Source organism: Dendronephthya gigantea, unplaced genomic scaffold (assembly GCF_004324835.1).
Source record: "Dendronephthya gigantea isolate DGI-Jeju-01 unplaced genomic scaffold, DenGig_1.0 000194F, whole genome shotgun sequence".
In the NCBI taxonomy this organism is placed as follows: Eukaryota; Metazoa; Cnidaria; class Anthozoa; order Malacalcyonacea; family Nephtheidae; genus Dendronephthya; species Dendronephthya gigantea.
This window is the reverse complement of record NW_021163204.1, coordinates 231,485-251,515: the sequence shown is the minus strand read 5'-3', so window position 1 is coordinate 251,515 and position 20,031 is coordinate 231,485. Positions and strand designations below refer to the sequence as shown.

General features: G+C 36.4%; 3 protein-coding genes across 3 annotated transcripts; all 3 read left to right on the top strand.

The window, feature by feature from the left end:
• Positions 1-10,074: 10,074 nt before the first annotated feature.
• On the top strand, positions 10,075-10,735 carry LOC114539002. The gene has a single exon (XM_028559836.1). The coding sequence runs from the start codon at positions 10,106-10,108 to the stop codon at positions 10,676-10,678; it is 573 nt and encodes a 190-aa protein (XP_028415637.1). The 5' UTR covers positions 10,075-10,105; the 3' UTR covers positions 10,679-10,735.
• A 4,208-nt stretch (positions 10,736-14,943) lies between these two features.
• LOC114538999 lies at positions 14,944-15,746 on the top strand. The gene has a single exon (XM_028559834.1). It carries the CDS (start codon positions 14,975-14,977, stop codon positions 15,545-15,547), a length of 573 nt encoding a protein of 190 aa, XP_028415635.1. The 5' UTR covers positions 14,944-14,974; the 3' UTR covers positions 15,548-15,746.
• Positions 15,747-18,484: 2,738 nt separating this feature from the next.
• LOC114539018 lies at positions 18,485-19,202 on the top strand. Its single transcript, XM_028559856.1, has one exon. The coding sequence runs from the start codon at positions 18,630-18,632 to the stop codon at positions 19,200-19,202; it is 573 nt and encodes a 190-aa protein (XP_028415657.1). The 5' UTR covers positions 18,485-18,629.
• The last annotated feature ends 829 nt before the right edge of the window (positions 19,203-20,031 follow it).

The window sequence follows — 20,031 nt, the reverse complement described above, 5'->3', positions numbered from 1 at the left end:
AAAGCTTATGAAGTAATATTTCTATTCTCGGATCATCTTATAAAAATACAGAAAATTGACTCCTAAAATTGTGCAGAAAGCTGTGATGCAAAGATCAAGATGCAAACGGTAAAGATCTATATGATTTCGTACTTTAAAGATGAATTTGGTTGAAAAAGCAGTTTGTGAACCCTGTATATTGAAAAATTTGGCTAAACTATTAATAGCACATTAATTTTTTATGGTTGAATGTCAAAGCTCGAGAGTCGATTTAATTGTACTTAATAGACCTCCTGGATTTTGTTACGCAAGGGTTTATTATATTCAGTGTATGCATATTGTCGTAGTTGTAATAGTAGGAAATATCAACTGGTATGAGTGAATGAGTAATTGATTTTTGCCACAAAAATGCATGAGTAAATACAATTTTTCGCCTTTCGCAAATATCAATTACTTTTCATGTAATAGCTTATAATTATAGTGACACTCATTCTGTCCGAACTGTCAACTGTCGGTGCAGGTAAACCTGTAAAGTTTATATATCTTAGTATGCAAAATTTAACCTTGAAAACAAACGTGCTTTAGGTAGCTGCAAAGTTCTTATGTCAATCAATTGTGTTTTTGTTACGCGTGGTCGAGCATTTTCGAATAAGTAGTAAAATAAGTTAAGGTTCACAGAGGAAATGTTTGAAATTTTTACTAGTCACTGATGATAAATATTTTAAGTTTTGTACATTTTCAAGTATTGATCTATTGAGTAGAAGACCAACTCGACTACTGCTGATTGGCTGGATAAGGATCATCCCACTCCGGTTGAAGGCGTGTGCAAGTGTCACTTGTGAAAACAATAAAAATATAAATTATTAATTTCTATGGAATTGCAATTTGCTTTTTAATTTACTACGGGAAAGTTCATATACGAACTGCAGAAGAAGACTTATTTAGAAAGAAGTTATATAGACATAACTGCTATATGATTATTTCCAGGATTGCATTTTTATTAAAATTTTCATTTTCTTGTCTACAAGTGTGATGATTTCCTTTCAGTAGCGTAGCCAGCCTAACGATTTGTCCCGCTATGCTAGTATTTTGGTGTTCATTAACTGTGAAAACAATGAATTTCTAAAGAAGTGGATAATTATAATAACTCGAAATTTACATAGCGGGACAAAATCGTCAGGCTGGCTACGCCACTGTTTTCTCTGTGCAACAGGTGTATGATGTCTTTGATCTATTGTATACGAAGAACAACTGCAACAAAATAAAACAATGTAGGCATGGACAACTTCATGAATGTATAGCATAATCCGATAATCAATATACATATATTATTATCAAGCGCAAGTTAAAATAACTTGCTGCAGCACAATAATCGAATTGCCTTAGAAGTGACAGTCATCAATCATCAGACAATCATTTGGAATATATTTTTGTTAATATCCCTAAAACAAGTGTCAGGAAAATCCACGTCACTGCTACTAACAACACCTGCACGCATATTTTTTTATGCTAAGCATACTCGACTCCATAGCAATACATGCACGCATACCTGCTATATCTTCATGTATTATTTGTCCGGAGAGAAAGCTGGATTATGGCTGTTGGCTATTTCATCAGTATGATACTCATATTCACCTTGAATGTGTTTTTCTTCATCTCGGGAATTTGCCTAAATTCTTTGGTCATTCTCAGTATCTGGAGATCCTCGCAACTACGAAAGAAATTATGTCATTTTATGATCATGGTTCTGTCGTGTTTCGATTTACTCGTAGTTGTAACCAACCATCCGTTGATTGCTTATCTCGCAATCCTTTGGCTTTTCAAGGAAGATGAAGCACACACTAGCCCTGTGGTTCGTTTTATTAATCCGTCAAGTATCTTCATTGGCCTTTCGTTGCTCGTTCTTCTGGTTTTGAACATCGATCGATATTTAGCGGTATACTACCCGATCTTTCATCGCAATTCGGTGACAAAGAGAAGACTCCTAGCTTTGCTTGGGGCATTTGTTCTCTTCCTTTTTGTCGTACTCCTGATGTATTTAAAATTCGTAATTCCTTTTCGCGTCGCTGTCCTAATTTTCCTCGTAACATTCACTCCACCGCTGTTGTTTATCAACTACAAACTTTTTATGATCACTAAGAGAAACCGTGTGTCTCCGGAGATGAAAAAGACGTTTTCGATAAAGAGTGTATCAAGTTGCGTGCTGGCTGTGGCTTGCTTTGGGTTGCTGTCAATTCCATCGTTTATAAACGCAGGATTAAAGATCAAATCTAAGGAGAAGGATATTGATCTTGTTACAATCTGGACAAAAACCATTGGCTCAATGAATGGAACTTTTAACTGCTTGATCTTTTACTGGAAGAACAAGATATTGCGAATTGAAGGAATGAAATTTATCAAAGTCTTAAAAACCATTGGAAAATAATACGCTATAATATTATGTCAACATGTACAGAATTGAAGTCTTTATTTCTTGGCTAAAAATTACCTTTTGGATAGAATTATATCACATGCACATTAAATTTACAAGAGACAGGCTGCGGTTAAAAAAAACGGTCATGACTGTTGTTGTCTGAACGAAAATAGCAGCTACATAAATATATAGTTGCGCTTTGCAACGTTGCGGCGGTTACAATTCCACTCCACCGTAATCATATAATGTATAAAAGTAGTCTGCCTCAGAAACTTGGTCACTAAACGAGTATTTTAATGATCTTGTGAAATGAGTAAATTAAGCCTAATGCATATTAGGGATTGTGTGCAACAAAGTTATGAATACTAATTAAGATTGGATGCACGAAAGTTAATAATTGATGTGAATTACTAATTTATAAGACCTTGATGGAGAATTAAAGACATTGTATACATATGACTAAAATACCGCGCAATGATTGGAAGTTAGAATTAATAATTATTCAAGCATTTCACAATAATTGTAACGATACCTTTGGCGTTAACTTGAAAGCCACTGACTTTGCACCATAATGCCCCTATGGCTATACATAGTTACATTACACATAATTATGTTAAAGGTGGGTTACAGTCGCAGTAATGAAACGAAAGTTAACGCTTTGTTTGCATAATTTATTGAATCGCTATACTTAATTGTCTCTTAAAATGTCCTGTTCAGTCTGAATATTTATTACCAATACAGTTCACTGTAATTCTAAATTAATAGGGTTTATGTCAAAAAACCCAAATATGCAAAATTTAGGCAATTCCTAAATCAGAGAGTAACCCGATTTTATGAGCAGAACCAATGCGCAGAAGCCGCTGTAACCTTTCTATAAAGTTACTTTTCTTGCCATTGTACAGCCTCGTACCCAGGCGCTTTAATAGTAAAATATAAACCACTTATTAACCGAATTTGAGGTCCGTACTAGAAAAATATCAGACCGAGGTCTTGACAGTACGAACCGACCGACCGAGCGATAGCGAGGTCCGTACATAAAAGACCGGGGTCTGATATTTTTCCAGTATGGACCGAACGTATTCGGTTAATTAGGGATTTATTATTAAGCACTGAAGTGGCTTCCAAAACTTTGTTTTTTACACGTTAAATAAAAATGATACAGTAATATAAACAAAATCAAAGATGAATAAATATAATATTCACATGTACCAAATAATGCTCTTCTTGGTCCATTCTCCGTCGATATTTTTCGTGTCAAAAATAAAAGTGCAAGCTTGTTTTTGTTCAAAAATATGACAATTGGACCGTTACTACGGCAACGGTCCAATACTGGGGGATTCCAGACCGGCAAAGAACCAATCAGCGCACGCCATTTTAGTCACCGCGTGCCATATAATAAATAGTTATATTACACACAATTATGTTATTATGGTAAAGGTGGGTTACAGTCGCGGTAAACGAAAGTTAACGCTTTGTTTACATAATATATTAAATCGCTATACTTAATTGTCTCTTAAAATGTCCTGTCCAGTCTGAATATTTATTACCAATACAGTTCACTGTAATTCTAAATTAATAGGGTTTATGTTAAAAAAATAATATTATTATAAAAATATGCAAAATTTAGGCAATTCCTAAATCAGAGAGTAACCCGATTTTATGAGCAGAACCAATGCGCAGAAGCCGCTGTAACCTTTCTATAAAGTTACTTTTCTTGTCATTGTACAGCCTCGTACCCCAGGCGCTTCAATAGTGAAATATACTAGAAATACATCCATGCAGCAACCCCTCGCCATTTTAAACGAAGTAAAATATTTCGTGCGCTACCCAGACCTAACTTTCTACGCTAATATTATGAAATTACTCATGCAAATTTTTCGGAAACAAAGACAGCCGTAAAGCTAGGTGAACAGAAATCACCTTGTTTGCCTGCTGGCAGCATTACGTTGCAGTTTAAGTGAGTGTTAAACTTTTCTATAGCTAAACCTTCAAAACATCAAAACAGCACAAATAATTATTATAACCATACAAGCACTAAACGTCGAATGTTATTTTTTGATTATTTATTTTATTCAATGATTTTAGCGACTATATAAGCTGCAAAGTAACTCTGAAGTACACTTTTGAGAAATTTTTCAAAGTTAAGGCGATGGTGTAAAGCCTTGAACGGTCGGTTAGCTCCTTGTAAAACGACATACCAAGCTCGTACTTGTCAAAATAACAATGCATTCTTACAGCAAACACTGAATAAGCAAAATATAGACACCTACCACTTCAAAGATTATAAACTACGAGTCGTTCCTATTTCACCAACTGTTTCTGTGCTGTGATGATCTTTAAATCTTTTATTATTGTTTTAATATTTGACTCCATGATTTCATTTTATATTTTTAAACAATAGTTTGCAAAATGACGGTTAAAATGCTGACGCTCTCATGCATGCTCTCTTTTTGTCTTAGCCAAACCGTCAGCGGCCATATTGCGATCGTGCAGAGATTTTGTGTGACCTTGTCCACCGAAACTCGCCGAAGCTAGCCGAGCGGGCGGCACCATAATACGCAGATGTTCCAATTTTCGCACGAGTATGACCACGACATGATCTATTGAATATCTATGGCCTTGAATATCTAATATCTATGAGTAAATCGAAACACGGCAGAACCATGATCATAAAAATGACATAATTTCTTTCGGAAGCACATCGTACTTAAAAAAGTATAGAAGCTCAATTGTTCAAAAATGTAAATAAACCGCATAATACATTCGCTTTGTCTTACACTTTGCCTTTGGAATTCGCGCTTGTACAGTTATATTAAGTCTTCAATCCTGTGCAAACTACGACGTGTCAACGCGCCCATACACGACCACATCATCTTGTTAAACGGCGAAATAGCAGCGATATTGTTAAAATAGGACCAGAATCTACATGTATTAAATTGATTCTTAACTTAAATCGGTTTATTTGTTCCTCTTGGTGGAATTGCCGTATCATGCGAGCGAAATCGAATCGTGCATCGGAAAATTAGCCAAAGCTGTGCACTACAACTCTTGGGAGATAAGACTGGGACGTAGATAAATACGGTCACATACACATTTCAAATACTAGTATATTTCGCGCCATTACAGACTTCTGACGACGAAAAATTAAAAAAAAATTCGAATTTTCAACTCCGTCGCTGGCGCCGGAGTAATTTTTTGCAGTAATAGAGACGCGTACGCACGCGCACGTAAAAGCCTAAAAGTTTCTAAATTATCATATCATTAATTTTATTCCAGAAAAAGCCTTATTGTTGCAAATTAGTATATATGCAAATAACCATGCCGCAAACTGCTGGCAATGAGTTATATATTTATGATTGAGATCTAGACGTTTGAAGAATAAACATTTAATTCGTCCAAAATAACTTTGGTAAAAGAGCGACTCAATATTCACTTTGACATTTCAAAATTATATTTGTTACAAATTTTCGAGACATTTCTGATACGCGCGTGGTTCGAAACGGTAGGATACGATCGCGTCGTTGCCAACCCGATGAAGCCATGATCAGTGGCGTAAACAGGAGTCACGCAGGAAAAAGCTCGACACGACAAACTAAGCCGAAATTATGACTAACCCGAGGTGATGATAAAAAGTAGTTTCTCAGTTGAGCCCCTTTAGCGCGCCGCGTATACAATCATATTGTATACTAAAATTGATATATGTCATGTACGTACAACCTTGTGCAAATATTATAAGTGCCATGATAATGCAAATTTTTAAGAAATACATTAATTTAACCCTATGAAGGTCGCACCTGCGAGCAACCTTGGATTATTTCTTATGCTTATCAAAAATTGCCTAGTATGGATGTTGGATATATTATCAACGCGTTCTTCATATTTTTCCTCAATGTTGTTTCTCTTATCTCAGGAATATGCCTAAATTCCCTGGTAATTTTCAGCATCTGCAGATCCTCGCTACTGCGGAAAAAATTGTGTCATTTCATGATCATGGTTTTGTCCTGTTTCGACTTGCTTCTGGTTATAACTAATGGACCGTTGCTGGTGTCCATAGCAGTCCTTTGGTTTACTGGAAGTGATGTTATAAGTGACAGCTGGATGCGTCTGGTCATAAAGTTAACAAATTTGTTCTTCGGCTTCTCAATGATAACACTGCTGGTCCTCACTTTTGAACGATATTTAGGGACATATTATCCCATATTTCATCGATATTCTGTCACAAAAGGAAAACTTTTAGCTTTACTTGGACTAATTACATTAATTCCAATTATTTTGTTTTGCATTTACCTACGTTTTGTAATATCTTTCTACCTTCTTGCTTTAATTTTTCTGATAATGTTATCCCCTCCATTGTTGTACTTTAACTACAAACTTTTTAAAATTGCTAAAAGGAGTCACATATCCCGAGAGATAAAGAAGACGTTCTCCGTAAAAAATACGAGTTGTTTTCTAGCTGTCGCTTGCTTTGTGACGTCTTCAATCCCATCGTTAATTTCAATTGGACTGAGCATAATCTCTGAAAATGATTCACGTTATTGTGAAATTTGGGCTAAAACTATTGGTTCAATAAATGCTACATTTAACTGCTTAATATTTTACTGGAAAGACAAGATTTTACGTGCGGAAGGAATTCAACTCATCAGAAGAATGAAACTGACATGTCGACGAGGCTGAGACGGGCAATAATAAACTGGCGGCAAACGTTTTGCTTTTGATAAGGATTATGTGTATAACACATTATCCAATACGAACAATTCGGAAGGGCAGGTGGTTCGGAAAATCTGTCACCTTATTTTAGGTTGAAATCTTCTGTACAACATAGAAAATTTATTTAACTTTAACTCTGTGGAAAAACACAAAACAAAAATGTATTTACACACAGCTGCACGGTCAGTCCGAGAAAGCTGACAATTCGTTAGAAACGCCCGACATCTGTTTTTGTACTGCTAAATTTAAATATCATAAGGTATTTATTATTTATAATTAAATTCCTGTGCATAAATTATCTGTTTGTCATAAACATATTGTTCACATGCCACAAATTCAAAATATGTGAAATTGCGACATGATTATTGTCGTACACAAAACGAGGAGAAGATATGAACTACTTAAGTGGGATGCAATTGCTTTTGAATAGCAAATTCTCAGAAAAAATGTCTTCTAAACCTCAAACAATACATTCGCCATAGCCAAACTTTCGCGCGCGAAAACTGAAAATCGAAATACTATGATTGGTCTTCATAAAAAAAGGATCGCTTCCTACATTTCGACACAATAAACTCGTCTATATTGCTGACTGGAGAGTAAGTGAAAGTAATTGAAAAATTGTAAACTTTGAACTTCGCAACAGCATCTATTTAACCACATCAGTGAAATACAATATGTTTTAAAGCTGGGGTCTGTTCAATTATATACATGATTAAGTTATTGTGAAATATGAAGTGTAAAATAAAGACTAAATTAAAAAGTACCTATTTACAAGGTTCATTCAGCAATTCAAATGTAATCCCAGACTCCGTATATAAAAAAGTATTTTGGCCAAAGTGCGGGGCGATAAACAATGCAAAGAGAGTGGAATTAATGATTTCAAGAAGCAAGATTGCCATTGTCAATCAGCATGTAAATAATTGCCGTGCAGCGTTATCTCGTATCTTATTTTATTAATTATTTTCGGGCTAATTAGCTTTAGCTATTTCGCATTCCGTGCTGAAAGTAGTAACACATTGGAAGAAGTTGTTATCTTTTTATTTAACTCAAGACTCACATTAAAAAAGTCAGTTGTTCATGATACTATTTGTCGTAGCCAAATCATCGGATTGATGTTTTGTTTGGAAAAATCGGATTGATGTTTTGTATATTCTGCACATGCACCAACAGTCTGGCAATGTGATATTGGAGGCAAATCAACTTAAAGTGAATGCAGTACTGCTTTATTAACAACAGACTACATGCTGCCTCGTACCTGGGCCCATTGGTATTTAGGCATTTTACAAGGGGCTTCTTAGCAACACATTATTATTAGGCTAAAATGAAGTACAGAGCAATTAAAGCATGGAGGCGAGGTTGTTAATGGGAAGATTGCACCCTCGGGAGCTCTGGGTCTTAGTGCAATCTTCCCTATCAACACCCTTGCGCTCCACGCTTACCTGGCTATTTCATTTAATTATATTAAGCCTATTATAATGCGATGCTCAAAAGCCTTCATAAAAAGCTTAAATACTAAAGCGCCTGGGTACGAGGCAGAACTGTATAAATTCCATTCATATGTCAGAAGTAAATTGGATCTAACTAATTAGTTTGTGTAATAAAGCGAATAGAGGTCATTTGGACACTCAAATCGTTCGAATAGCTGGTACAATTAAATCACTACAAGACGATGAAGAAGTTGTGAAATAACACATGAGATAATATTTCATTGACCAATCAAATTATATGTTTCATTATTTGAGCAATCTGATTGGTCAATAAAACAGCAAGTTAGGAACTTTTTAAGGAACTTTTCAAATTGTTGAGAAATTGTGCAGATGTGTTCCTTCAAGTTAGGAAATTAACTGCTCAACATTTTTCGGAACGGTTCGCACGACTGTAATGATAATAATATTGGCACGACTGTAATGATAATAAAAATTTTAAGCTAGTTGAACGCAGTTTATGAATTAACTGTCATGTTTCCACTTATGAATGAATACCGTCTAAACATTCCCAGCCCCATACAGAAGAACTTGCTACTAATATGAAATCCATCCACATCGATTATTCCGACAATATTTAGAGGGTTCATCATGTTATAACGAGGAAAGCCAACCTATACTAACCGCGAGTATTATCGTGCGGATGTTTTTGTTCAATGTATTATTAATATATGCATGATGTGGTGATAATAACACGCAATCGCTGTGTTAGGTTATTTCAGGACCAGGGTTGTCAGATTACTGAAAAAAGAAGCTAAATATTGTCATAATCAGCCCTTTGATTCCTATGTTTGAAACAAGGAAAACAACGATTATGGTAATAATATTTGGCTAATTTATTCAGTAATCTGGCAACCCTGTTTTAGACAGTACCGTATGTGCGTAGCTAATACGTAATCGAGCATACTGTCACGCACTATCCATACTTTCGTGACAAATCATCAAATGTCGTATAACAACTGTCTAAAATAGACAAAGCACTTCTCAACGTTACTAATGACGAAGGCCCTCAAGTCGAAACGTCGCGAAGTGTTTTGTCTAATTTAGCCAGTTGTTATACCACATTATTTTGATGCTAAGTTGTTTAAAGACGCTGCCACGCTGCTCCCTGGTTATATTGGAACAAACATTTTCGTGACATAGTCCACTTGTCGACAAGTGTCTAGTCTATTTTAGGCTGTCCCAACTGATCTGAGTATAAATATAAACCAATCAGAAACCAGATTCTCGACAAAATTTCCTTAACTTCCTAAGAGTTCGGAACTAGACAATTTTGAGTACTTCTATTCCTTCCATGCAGTGATGCAGAAACGCATTCGTTTTATAGTCGTTTGTGAATTAGTAGGAAGAACGCCTGACAAATCATTCCAGGCAATCGATAATTAAAGTTTGTTGCCAGGCCTTTTGACGTAATGATCTCATGCATATCAGCTGGTTGTTATGTATATATACCAAATCAATTCGGTAATTTGATATTATACGTGGCATTTGTGAAGTACAAAGCAGGTATAGCTGATCTGAAATGGCTTCTTTCGGGGACGGAAAATACTTTATCGAGAACGTCGAAACCAAACGCTACTTGTTCCAGGATGGTGAAAAGCTCAAAGGTGAACGTGGCAGCGAAGGTGGCTGGTTAGCGAGCTCTGGCTTTGAATCTCCAAAATGTGTCGGAGCTGACGCCAACTACTACAACAGAGCTTATTGGAAGTTTGTGCCTCAAGGCGAAGACAAGTACTTCATCGAGAATGTGGAAACCGAGCGCTATTTGTTCCAAGACGGACCGAAGATTGAGGGTGATCGTGGCAGCGAAGGTGGTTGGTTAGCAAGCTCCGGATTTGAATCGCCAAAATGTGTTGGTGCTGACGCTAACTACTACAACCGCGCTTACTGGAAACTGGAACCACAAGGCGATGGCAAATACTTCATTGTCAATGTTGAAACTCAACGTTATCTCTTCCAAGACGGTCCTGAAATCAAGGGTGAGCGTGGCAGCGAAGGTGGTTGGTTAGCAAATTCTGGGTTTGAATCTCCAAAATGTGTCGGAGCTGACGCCAATTACTACAACCGAGCTTATTGGAAGATCATTAGTCAATGAACTTCGTCTATAAACACATTTTAAACAAAATTAACATTAATATAGCGTGTTTATCTTGCCCATATTTATACCTGTCATATGTTTTCATTTAATATGTTAATTAATAAATTGCCTATCGAAGCGATAAGTTTATTTTAAAAGTTATCATTAATTTTTGTCATTCTCTGCTCTTACGCTGGAATTATTAATAAAGTTTCTCCCACCTGAACTCGCACTTTTTGTGACACTCAATTGTAGTTTATACATAATTTAGTATATGAACAATTTTAGTCATCATATTTGGGTATGCATATACTGTAGGAAATAACACCTGTGATATATTAGCATTGGGAAACAAAATTGAAAATTTCCGGAGGGAAGCAAGTTATACTAGTATTCTTTAAAATAACGAGGATTATTATTTGCAAGTATGAATTAGAAAAATATTTGTGGTAAACGCAAAGCCAGAAGTCTCTAATGGTTGAAGAGGATGGCGTTAGTATTTTTCAAATTCGCCAATTTATTTGTCATGTTTTCTTGTGGTCACTAAACAAAACACTAAATGCGTTTGTCAGAAAGCTTATATTACATTACCAGCATATAGGAACCGTTTGTAAAAAATACGTGACCTTTATGGGGTGGGAGGTTGTTTGAAAGAGTGTGATAGTGCGTAGGAAGCGTCACTGGTGGCGTCACACGACGCGAAGTGATGACAGAGTGGCATGATAATTAAAAAATTGCACAATAATTGTTCCTCTCATGCAAGTGCCAAAAAAAACAAATCGGACAAAGCTTTCTTAATTAAATACCGTGAAGAATGTTTGTGGCAAAAAAAGCCTTGAAAATACGGGGCTTTGATATGAAATAACTGCATATGAACCAGGAATTTTGCGCGTGTGTGGCTACTGTCAGTCTTTGCTGCATGGTATAGGGGTGTTATGTTCAGCGTCACCTAATCTTTGAGAGCTAGAGTATATCTAGGGGTTAAAAAAGACACGTATTTTGGAAACAGTCTCCATGCATATGTATTTATATTAATAGCTAGCGCGAAATTATCTCAATTAGGCAGATATTGCTTGAGGACCGGAAGGTCAATGACGACGTGAAGATGGCTAATAAATGGCGTGATATGGTATATCGAAGCTGATCTAAATATATGCCTCATCGCGAGTCAAGATTTATGCAATTTCTACAACTATACATTGTTATCGCTAATTTTGTATGAAAATCACTAAATTGTATTTGTGAAGGAAAAACTGCATAATTACTTACAGTCACTTCTCTACGATAACGTAGCTCAGTTTTCTTATTAAGAAATGACGGCCCTGTTTACACTACTGGCATAGCATGATCATGATTGCAATGTCAAATCTGGCCGTGTCAGAGGGAGTTTTACCCCGAAATATATGATGGCATGATAGTTTTAAATGATCAACGAAATGAAAGTGTTCTGGGGACAAAAAATACCGTAAAACATATTAAAGTGATGCCGAAACCATGTGAGACTGGTATAGTGTGAACAAAGCCGCAAATATGTAACATGTAAATATAGGATTGATTGCATGATATCATGCATGCATGGCCAGAAAATTCAAACATAATTAACATTCTACTTTCGCCCAAATTTGCATATAGCCAAGGTCAAAATAGAGATTCGTGATTTTATAGTAAACATGTAATGTTCACAGTACGAAACGCTAAAAATCCGGCCTTTTTGTAGGTCGATTGTAATTTTTCTTAAGCTCGTTGGGAGCAAGGTAATCTTGACGTTTTGAGGAAGAATTTTAAAATTTTTGATCAGTATTTCGATCATTATTTCTCCTGCATTTTTGAGCCAAAGTTTTAGTCATTTATCACGTTGAACCATGCATATAAAACGAACACCGTAATGCCGTAGAAAAAACTGAAAATTCAGAGCATGTCCGAAATTTGTGACCATGATAAGGGTAGGCAGCATCTATTTAACCACATCAGTGAAATACAATATGTTTTAAAGCTGGGGTCTGTTCAATTATATACATGATTAAGTTATTGTGAAATATGAAGTGTAAAATAAAGACTAAATTAAAAAGTACCTATTTACAAGGTTCATTCAGCAATTCAAATGTAATCCCAGACTCCGTATATAAAAAAGTATTTTGGCCAAAGTGCGGGGCGATAAACAATGCAAAGAGAGTGGAATTAATGATTTCAAGAAGCAAGATTGCCATTGTCAATCAGCATGTAAATAATTGCCGTGCAGCGTTATCTCGTATCTTATTTTATTAATTATTTTCGGGCTAATTAGCTTTAGCTATTTCGCATTCCGTGCTGAAAGTAGTAACACATTGGAAGAAGTTGTTATCTTTTTATTTAACTCAAGACTCACATTAAAAAAGTCAGTTGTTCATGATACTATTTGTCGTAGCCAAATCATCGGATTGATGTTTTGTTTGGAAAAATCGGATTGATGTTTTGTATATTCTGCACATGCACCAACAGTCTGGCAATGTGATATTGGAGGCAAATCAACTTAAAGTGAATGCAGTACTGCTTTATTAACAACAGACTACATGCTGCCTCGTACCTGGGCCCATTGGTATTTAGGCATTTTACAAGGGGCTTCTTAGCAACACATTATTATTAGGCTAAAATGAAGTACAGAGCAATTAAAGCATGGAGGCGAGGTTGTTAATGGGAAGATTGCACCCTCGGGAGCTCTGGGTCTTAGTGCAATCTTCCCTATCAACACCCTTGCGCTCCACGCTTACCTGGCTATTTCATTTAATTATATTAAGCCTATTATAATGCGATGCTCAAAAGCCTTCATAAAAAGCTTAAATACTAAAGCGCCTGGGTACGAGGCAGAACTGTATAAATTCCATTCATATGTCAGAAGTAAATTGGATCTAACTAATTAGTTTGTGTAATAAAGCGAATAGAGGTCATTTGGACACTCAAATCGTTCGAATAGCTGGTACAATTAAATCACTACAAGACGATGAAGAAGTTGTGAAATAACACATGAGATAATATTTCATTGACCAATCAAATTATATGTTTCATTATTTGAGCAATCTGATTGGTCAATAAAACAGCAAGTTAGGAACTTTTTAAGGAACTTTTCAAATTGTTGAGAAATTGTGCAGATGTGTTCCTTCAAGTTAGGAAATTAACTGCTCAACATTTTTCGGAACGGTTCGCACGACTGTAATGATAATAATATTGGCACGACTGTAATGATAATAAAAATTTTAAGCTAGTTGAACGCAGTTTATGAATTAACTGTCATGTTTCCACTTATGAATGAATACCGTCTAAACATTCCCAGCCCCATACAGAAGAACTTGCTACTAATATGAAATCCATCCACATCGATTATTCCGACAATATTTAGAGGGTTCATCATGTTATAACGAGGAAAGCCAACCTATACTAACCGCGAGTATTATCGTGCGGATGTTTTTGTTCAATGTATTATTAATATATGCATGATGTGGTGATAATAACACGCAATCGCTGTGTTAGGTTATTTCAGGACCAGGGTTGTCAGATTACTGAAAAAAGAAGCTAAATATTGTCATAATCAGCCCTTTGATTCCTATGTTTGAAACAAGGAAAACAACGATTATGGTAATAATATTTGGCTAATTTATTCAGTAATCTGGCAACCCTGTTTTAGACAGTACCGTATGTGCGTAGCTAATACGTAATCGAGCATACTGTCACGCACTATCCATACTTTCGTGACAAATCATCAAATGTCGTATAACAACTGTCTAAAATAGACAAAGCACTTCTCAACGTTACTAATGACGAAGGCCCTCAAGTCGAAACGTCGCGAAGTGTTTTGTCTAATTTAGCCAGTTGTTATACCACATTATTTTGATGCTAAGTTGTTTAAAGACGCTGCCACGCTGCTCCCTGGTTATATTGGAACAAACATTTTCGTGACATAGTCCACTTGTCGACAAGTGTCTAGTCTATTTTAGGCTGTCCCAACTGATCTGAGTATAAATATAAACCAATCAGAAACCAGATTCTCGACAAAATTTCCTTAACTTCCTAAGAGTTCGGAACTAGACAATTTTGAGTACTTCTATTCCTTCCATGCAGTGATGCAGAAACGCATTCGTTTTATAGTCGTTTGTGAATTAGTAGGAAGAACGCCTGACAAATCATTCCAGGCAATCGATAATTAAAGTTTGTTGCCAGGCCTTTTGACGTAATGATCTCATGCATATCAGCTGGTTGTTATGTATATATACCAAATCAATTCGGTAATTTGATATTATACGTGGCATTTGTGAAGTACAAAGCAGGTATAGCTGATCTGAAATGGCTTCTTTCGGGGACGGAAAATACTTTATCGAGAACGTCGAAACCAAACGCTACTTGTTCCAGGATGGTGAAAAGCTCAAAGGTGAACGTGGCAGCGAAGGTGGCTGGTTAGCGAGCTCTGGCTTTGAATCTCCAAAATGTGTCGGAGCTGACGCCAACTACTACAACAGAGCTTATTGGAAGTTTGTGCCTCAAGGCGAAGACAAGTACTTCATCGAGAATGTGGAAACCGAGCGCTATTTGTTCCAAGACGGACCGAAGATTGAGGGTGATCGTGGCAGCGAAGGTGGTTGGTTAGCAAGCTCCGGATTTGAATCGCCAAAATGTGTTGGTGCTGACGCTAACTACTACAACCGCGCTTACTGGAAACTGGAACCACAAGGCGATGGCAAATACTTCATTGTCAATGTTGAAACTCAACGTTATCTCTTCCAAGACGGTCCTGAAATCAAGGGTGAGCGTGGCAGCGAAGGTGGTTGGTTAGCAAATTCTGGGTTTGAATCTCCAAAATGTGTCGGAGCTGACGCCAATTACTACAACCGAGCTTATTGGAAGATCATTAGTCAATGAACTTCGTCTATAAACACATTTTAAACAAAATTAACATTAATATAGCGTGTTTATCTTGCCCATATTTTATACCTGTCATATGTTTTCATTTAATATGTTAATTAATAAATTGCCTATCGAAGCGATAAGTTTATTTTAAAAGTTATCATTAATTTTTGTCATTCTCTGCTCTTACGCTGGAATTATTAATAAAGTTTCTCCCACCTGAACTCGCACTTTTTGTGACACTCAATTGTAGTTTATACATAATTTAGTATATGAACAATTTTAGTCATCATATTTGGGTATGCATATACTGTAGGAAATAACACCTGTGATATATTAGCATTGGGAAACAAAATTGAAAATTTCCGGAGGGAAGCAAGTTATACTAGTATTCTTTAAAATAACGAGGATTATTATTTGCAAGTATGAATTAGAAAAATATTTGTGGTAAACGCAAAGCCAGAAGTCTCTAATGGTTGAAGAGGATGGCGTTAGTATTTTTCAAATTCGCCAATTTATTTGTCATGTTTTCTTGTGGTCACTAAACAAAACACTAAATGCGTTTGTCAGAAAGCTTATATTACATTACCAGCATATAGGAACCGTTTGTAAAAATACGTGACCTTTATGGGGTGGGAGGTTGTTTGAAAGAGTGTGATAGTGCGTAGGAAGCGTCACTGGTGGCGTCACACGACGCGAAGTGATGACAGAGTGGCATGATAATTAAAAAATTGCACAATAATTGTTCCTCTCATGCAAGTGCCAAAAAAAACAAATCGGACAAAGCTTTCTTAATTAAATACCGTGAAGAATGTTTGTGGCAAAAAAAGCCTTGAAAATACGGGGCTTTGATATGAAATAACTGCATATGAACCAGGAATTTTGCGCGTGTGTGGCTACTGTCAGTCTTTGCTGCATGGTATAGGGGTGTTATGTTCAGCGTCACCTAATCTTTGAGAGCTAGAGTATATCTAGGGGTTAAAAAAGACACGTATTTTGGAAACAGTCTCCATGCATATGTATTTATATTAATAGCTAGCGCGAAATTATCTCAATTAGGCAGATATTGCTTGAGGACCGGAAGGTCAATGACGACGTGAAGATGGCTAATAAATGGCGTGATATGGTATATCGAAGCTGATCTAAATATATGCCTCATCGCGAGTCAAGATTTATGCAATTTCTACAACTATACATTGTTATCGCTAATTTTGTATGAAAATCACTAAATTGTATTTGTGAAGGAAAAACTGCATAATTACTTACAGTCACTTCTCTACGATAACGTAGCTCAGTTTTCTTATTAAGAAATGACGGCCCTGTTTACACTACTGGCATAGCATGATCATGATTGCAATGTCAAATCTGGCCGTGTCAGAGGGAGTTTTACCCCGAAATATATGATGGCATGATAGTTTTAAATGATCAACGAAATGAAAGTGTTCTGGGGACAAAAAATACCGTAAAACATATTAAAGTGATGCCGAAACCATGTGAGACTGGTATAGTGTGAACAAAGCCGCAAATATGTAACATGTAAATATAGGATTGATTGCATGATATCATGCATGCATGGCCAGAAAATTCAAACATAATTAACATTCTACTTTCGCCCAAATTTGCATATAGCCAAGGTCAAAATAGAGATTCGTGATTTTATAGTAAACATGTAATGTTCACAGTACGAAACGCTAAAAATCCGGCCTTTTTGTAGGTCGATTGTAATTTTTCTTAAGCTCGTTGGGAGCAAGGTAATCTTGACGTTTTGAGGAAGAATTTTAAAATTTTTGATCAGTATTTCGATCATTATTTCTCCTGCATTTTTGAGCCAAAGTTTTAGTCATTTATCACGTTGAACCATGCATATAAAACGAACACCGTAATGCCGTAGAAAAAACTGAAAATTCAGAGCATGTCCGAAATTTGTGACCATGATAAGGGTAGGCAGACAGTAGGCTTGCATGATTTGGTATAATATTTTTAGATTTTTTAATTGCATGCGTGTGATGCAAAGCTATCGCATGTATAAATATTCATTATTATATAAATTATATAAATATTTATTATTATCATTAATAATAATAATGATAATACACGACAGGACGGTGCAGACTAGCTATGGCAAAAAAAAGAGATTTAAGTGGCTAATATAAATTATTACACATGCACCCGTTTTGAATCGCGTGCTGGAGAATATATATATACGTATAAATGAATGAGACCAAGTTAACGGTTGTGATTATAGCCTGGAATGCACGGCTATAATTCAACCAGGTTACCTTGCCGCAACATTCGTTTTCAAATACATATAAGAAGGCCTTGACCTGCTCTGATAGCAACTGTGCAGAATCTTACAGGCAAAGTTTAAAAGAGGTTAAAATTATTGATGAAGCGTACAAATACATAAAATCAACAGATTTCACACATCACAACCTGCATGGCACGAAACAAAGACGTAAGGTTTTGCAGTTATAAAACTGATATTCAACAGAAAAGGCATTGGTCTTCGGTTTTAAGTCATTAATTATACATGACTCAACAAAACAGGGCTCACACGTCAAAGGAATGCAATAAAGAATTGGGCATTAAAATGGATACATTACCCTCCATTAAGTCCATTTTGATATTATTATGTGGTATTATTTATAACAATTGCTGAGAATGCCTGAAAAGACTAATTCTCGACATTTCGACGCCCTTAGGGTCTTCGCCATGGGGGTTAACCCACGATGACGCACGCAAAATATAGGGTTAGCGATATGCACCTACTTTTTCAGCATTTTTAATTCTAGTATATACGTTGTTGTAATTGTATTTGTATAGTCAATTTAACATGTACGGAGTGCATGAGTGCAATTTTATACTGTTTTATACTCTCATATACTCTTCTATGTATCATATAATTATTCTTTCGTGACCTATAGTCCCACAATCGAGAAGTCTTTTGTTTACTGGTATGCAAAATTATGCTAGAAAGAACTGATTTGATAATTTGATATAAATGTGTGGCATATATACAATATATGCCCTGCAATTAAACGAATCACTGGGTTATTTGTGAAGCACAAGCACAAGGCAGGTATATAACTGTTCTGAAATGGCTTCTTTCGGCGATGGAAAATACTTAATCGAGAACGTCGAGACCAAACGCTACTTGTTCCAGGATGGTGAAAAGCTCAAGGGTGAACGTGGCAGCGAAGGTGGTTGGTTAGCGAGCTCTGGCTTTGAATCACCAAAATGTGTTGGAGCTGACGCCAACTACTACAACAGAGCTTATTGGAAGTTTGTGCCACAAGGCGAAGACAAGTACTTCATCGAGAATGTGGAAACCGAGCGCTATTTGTTCCAAGACGGACCGAAGATTAAGGGTAATCGTGGCAGCGAAGGTGGTTGGTTAGCAAGCTCCGGATTTGAATCGCCAAAATGTGTTGGTGCTGACGCTAATTACTACAACCGCGCTTACTGGAAGCTGGAACCACAAGGCGATGGCAAATACTTCATTGTCAATGTTGAAACTCAACGTTATCTCTTCCAAGACGGTCCTGAACTCAAGGGTGAGCGTGGCAGCGAAGGTGGTTGGTTAGCAAATTCTGGGTTTGAATCTCCAAAATGCGTCGGAGCTGACGCCAATTACTACAACCGAGCTTATTGGAAGATCATTAGTCAATGAACTTCGTCTATAAACACATTTAAACGAAATTAACATTAATATAGCGTGTTTTTTTGCCTGTTTTATTCCATTATTATGTTTTCATTTAAATAATAAAGCAGCCATTGAAGCGATAAAAGTCTCTTTTAAAAGTATTCATTAATTTTTGAACTTGTCTTAAGCCCGTTCTCCACTAGGTCTAGGAGTGAAAGTATAAAACGTAAAAACATTGCAACGACAGACTTCTAGCACTGTTTGCCGACTTCTAGATCGATAGATCAGACGTTTAGAAATGTTTTAAGAGGGTATTACGTGAACCGGGCTAGCCCGCTTTGCCGGGCTGAAATTTACCAAACGATTATGTGAGTAATTTTTGCTGGGCTTGAATTTAGCAAACAAAGAAAATTTATGCAGCCCGGTTTGCTCGGCTGAAACGATTACATGCGAACTTTCAGCCCGGCAAGACGGGCTAGCCCGGTTGACATAACCGGCAAGCCGGGCTGAAAGTTCGCATGTAATCGAAACGTCAAAAATTGCTTGCAAGAATTTTGGAAACGGGCTAGCCCGGCAAAGCGGCCATGTAATCTGCCGCTTAGTATCCGAATATTTCGCCTTTGCGTATTTCTGCATACCAAGAATTTTTTTTCAAGATATTGATTTTCGTACTCCTGACATAAATTTTTCTGTAAGGTTCGTTATTTTCTGGAGTCACTTTCAAAAATATTAATCTCATCAGGCAGTTGACGCATGTACGAAACCTATATACACATTTGAACACAATCATTTGGTCGTAGGAACACCCGGGGTAAGTAATTCGAGCATTAAAACGTTGCGATAATTATGCATCGTT

Bases quoted from the DNA above. Each gene is read 5' to 3' on its own strand.
- LOC114538999 (XM_028559834.1), top strand. From the start codon at position 14,975: ATGGCTTCTTTCGGGGACGGAAAATACTTTATCGAGAACGTCGAAACC.
- LOC114539018 (XM_028559856.1), top strand. From the start codon at position 18,630: ATGGCTTCTTTCGGCGATGGAAAATACTTAATCGAGAACGTCGAGACC.
- LOC114539002 (XM_028559836.1), top strand. From the start codon at position 10,106: ATGGCTTCTTTCGGGGACGGAAAATACTTTATCGAGAACGTCGAAACC.